This window comes from Acanthisitta chloris, unplaced genomic scaffold (genome assembly GCF_000695815.1).
Source record: "Acanthisitta chloris isolate BGI_N310 unplaced genomic scaffold, ASM69581v1 scaffold19489, whole genome shotgun sequence".
Classification (NCBI taxonomy): Eukaryota; Metazoa; Chordata; class Aves; order Passeriformes; family Acanthisittidae; genus Acanthisitta; species Acanthisitta chloris.
In genome coordinates, this window is record NW_008691082.1 from 1 (window position 1) to 1,713 (window position 1,713).

At 43.0% G+C, this 1,713-nt stretch overlaps 1 protein-coding gene across 1 annotated transcript in view; it reads left to right on the top strand.

The window, feature by feature from the left end:
- Nucleotides 1-689: 689 nt before the first annotated feature.
- Nucleotides 690-1,713, top strand: part of LMAN1 (lectin, mannose-binding, 1) — a gene marked incomplete at its 5' end in the record, with an annotated part of 12,780 nt that continues 11,756 nt past the window's right edge. The window contains 2 exons of the mRNA XM_009082106.1: nucleotides 690-844; nucleotides 929-1,036. Coding sequence (XP_009080354.1) covers nucleotides 690-844; nucleotides 929-1,036 — 263 coding nt within the window. The remainder of the gene's footprint in view (nucleotides 845-928; nucleotides 1,037-1,713) is intronic.

Sequence of the window (1,713 nt, forward strand, 5' to 3'; positions counted from 1 at the left end):
TGATGTGTCACTGCTGGCCCAGCCGCTGCGGGCACAGAGCCCGCTGAATCGCCTCGGTAAAAGCTCGTCTGCCAGTCCTGCCTTGGCAAGCGTGACTGTATCGAACGGCGTTTATACAGCCTCTATTTACACATCCTCTGCCGTATGGGTGAAGGATTCGATTGTGCTCAGAAAGGCAACTAGACTTACCGAGGTGTCCCTCCCTTGTAACGGGCGATGGCGTTTGCAGTACATAAGGTTGCACCTTCTGTGGTTTCTCTGCAGTAAGTTCTGCTGCGTTCCTGTTTTTTGACAGACTTTGATTCGGTTGATATTGCTAAATTCATAAATGTACATTTTGCACTCTTACTTGACATTATGTTACAAGTGGCATAATGGAAACTTTCCTATAGATGAGCTTTACTTCCCTGCTAAAAAGCTGTATAAAACCAAACAATCAAAAACATAAATGTACAAGTGGATGAATCTCTAAGGGTATGCCTGTGGTGCTTTTAAACTGTTAAACAGCATGTCGGAGCATCTCCTTTTAAAAGGCAACGCAGAAGGCTGTGATTTGAGAAGAGCCGTGTAGGACACAGCAGAAAGCTGAGTCTGAGCTCAGAACGTGTGTTCATTGCCTAGTTTAGCACTTGCAGTACTTTCTCTGTTGTACAAACACTGTATGAAGTGTGGGTTCCTTTCCTTTCTAGATGCCATACCGAGCGCAGATCAGATTCGTATCACAACATCCTTGAAAAGCCAGAAAGGGTCAGTGTGGACAAAAAGCAAGTCAACGTTTGAGCACTGGGAGGTCGAGGTGACCTTCCGCGTCACGGGGCGAGGCCGCATTGGAGCCGATGGACTGGTACTGGCTATTTGCTCTAACTGAAGCAGAAAGACATGCTTTAAAAGTGAATCTTGACTTACTGCTCCTCATGCTCTCTTATAGGCAATCTGGTTCACAGAAGAGCAAGGCCTGGAAGGTCCTGTTTTTGGGGCAGCTGACAAATGGAACGGCGTTGGAATTTTCTTTGATTCCTTTGACAATGATGGAAAGGTTAGCTGGAAGTAAACTCTTCTAGCAGAGATTATAAATTAATTTCCTGCCTGATTTGCACATATAATGTTGTGGGGGGAAAAGAAAGGATGTCATTTTCCAGATCTTCCCTTATTCACTTCAAAGGGATAAGTTAAAATCAAGTTTCCCTTGATAAGCTTCCCTTCTAGAAGGAACTTCCCTTCCAAATTTAACTATAGCTTTTCACACATTTTTTCCTAAAGCTTGGAAGTTGAGGCATAACATGATGAATCTCCACTGAATATTGGCTCTTGTGTTAGGTTTGGAGGTAAAATACCTTGTACTTATGTACAGCCTGAAACTTGGAGTGTCCCTGCACAATCTGAAATGTTGCTGTATTTGGAGGTGTGTGCTGTGGAAGAGACATGTTGTACCAAAATACAGCACTGTGGAAACACCAATTTCTGTGCCTGTCTTCAGAGATGCTCTTGGAACAAATCTGCCTTGAGTAGCTCAGCAGCAAAAATTCTGTAGCAGATGGAAGTGACAGTTGCTGTTTTCAATTTCCAGTTTTCCAGTCCAGAATGATCTTGGGAAACTTTTACAGTACATAGTAGGTCTGCTTTGCTTTTTTTTGCTTTCCCTGCACTACTTTAGCTTGCTTTTAGACATTTTAGATCTATTTTAGTACATGTATGTGCTTTTATTTTCCCTAC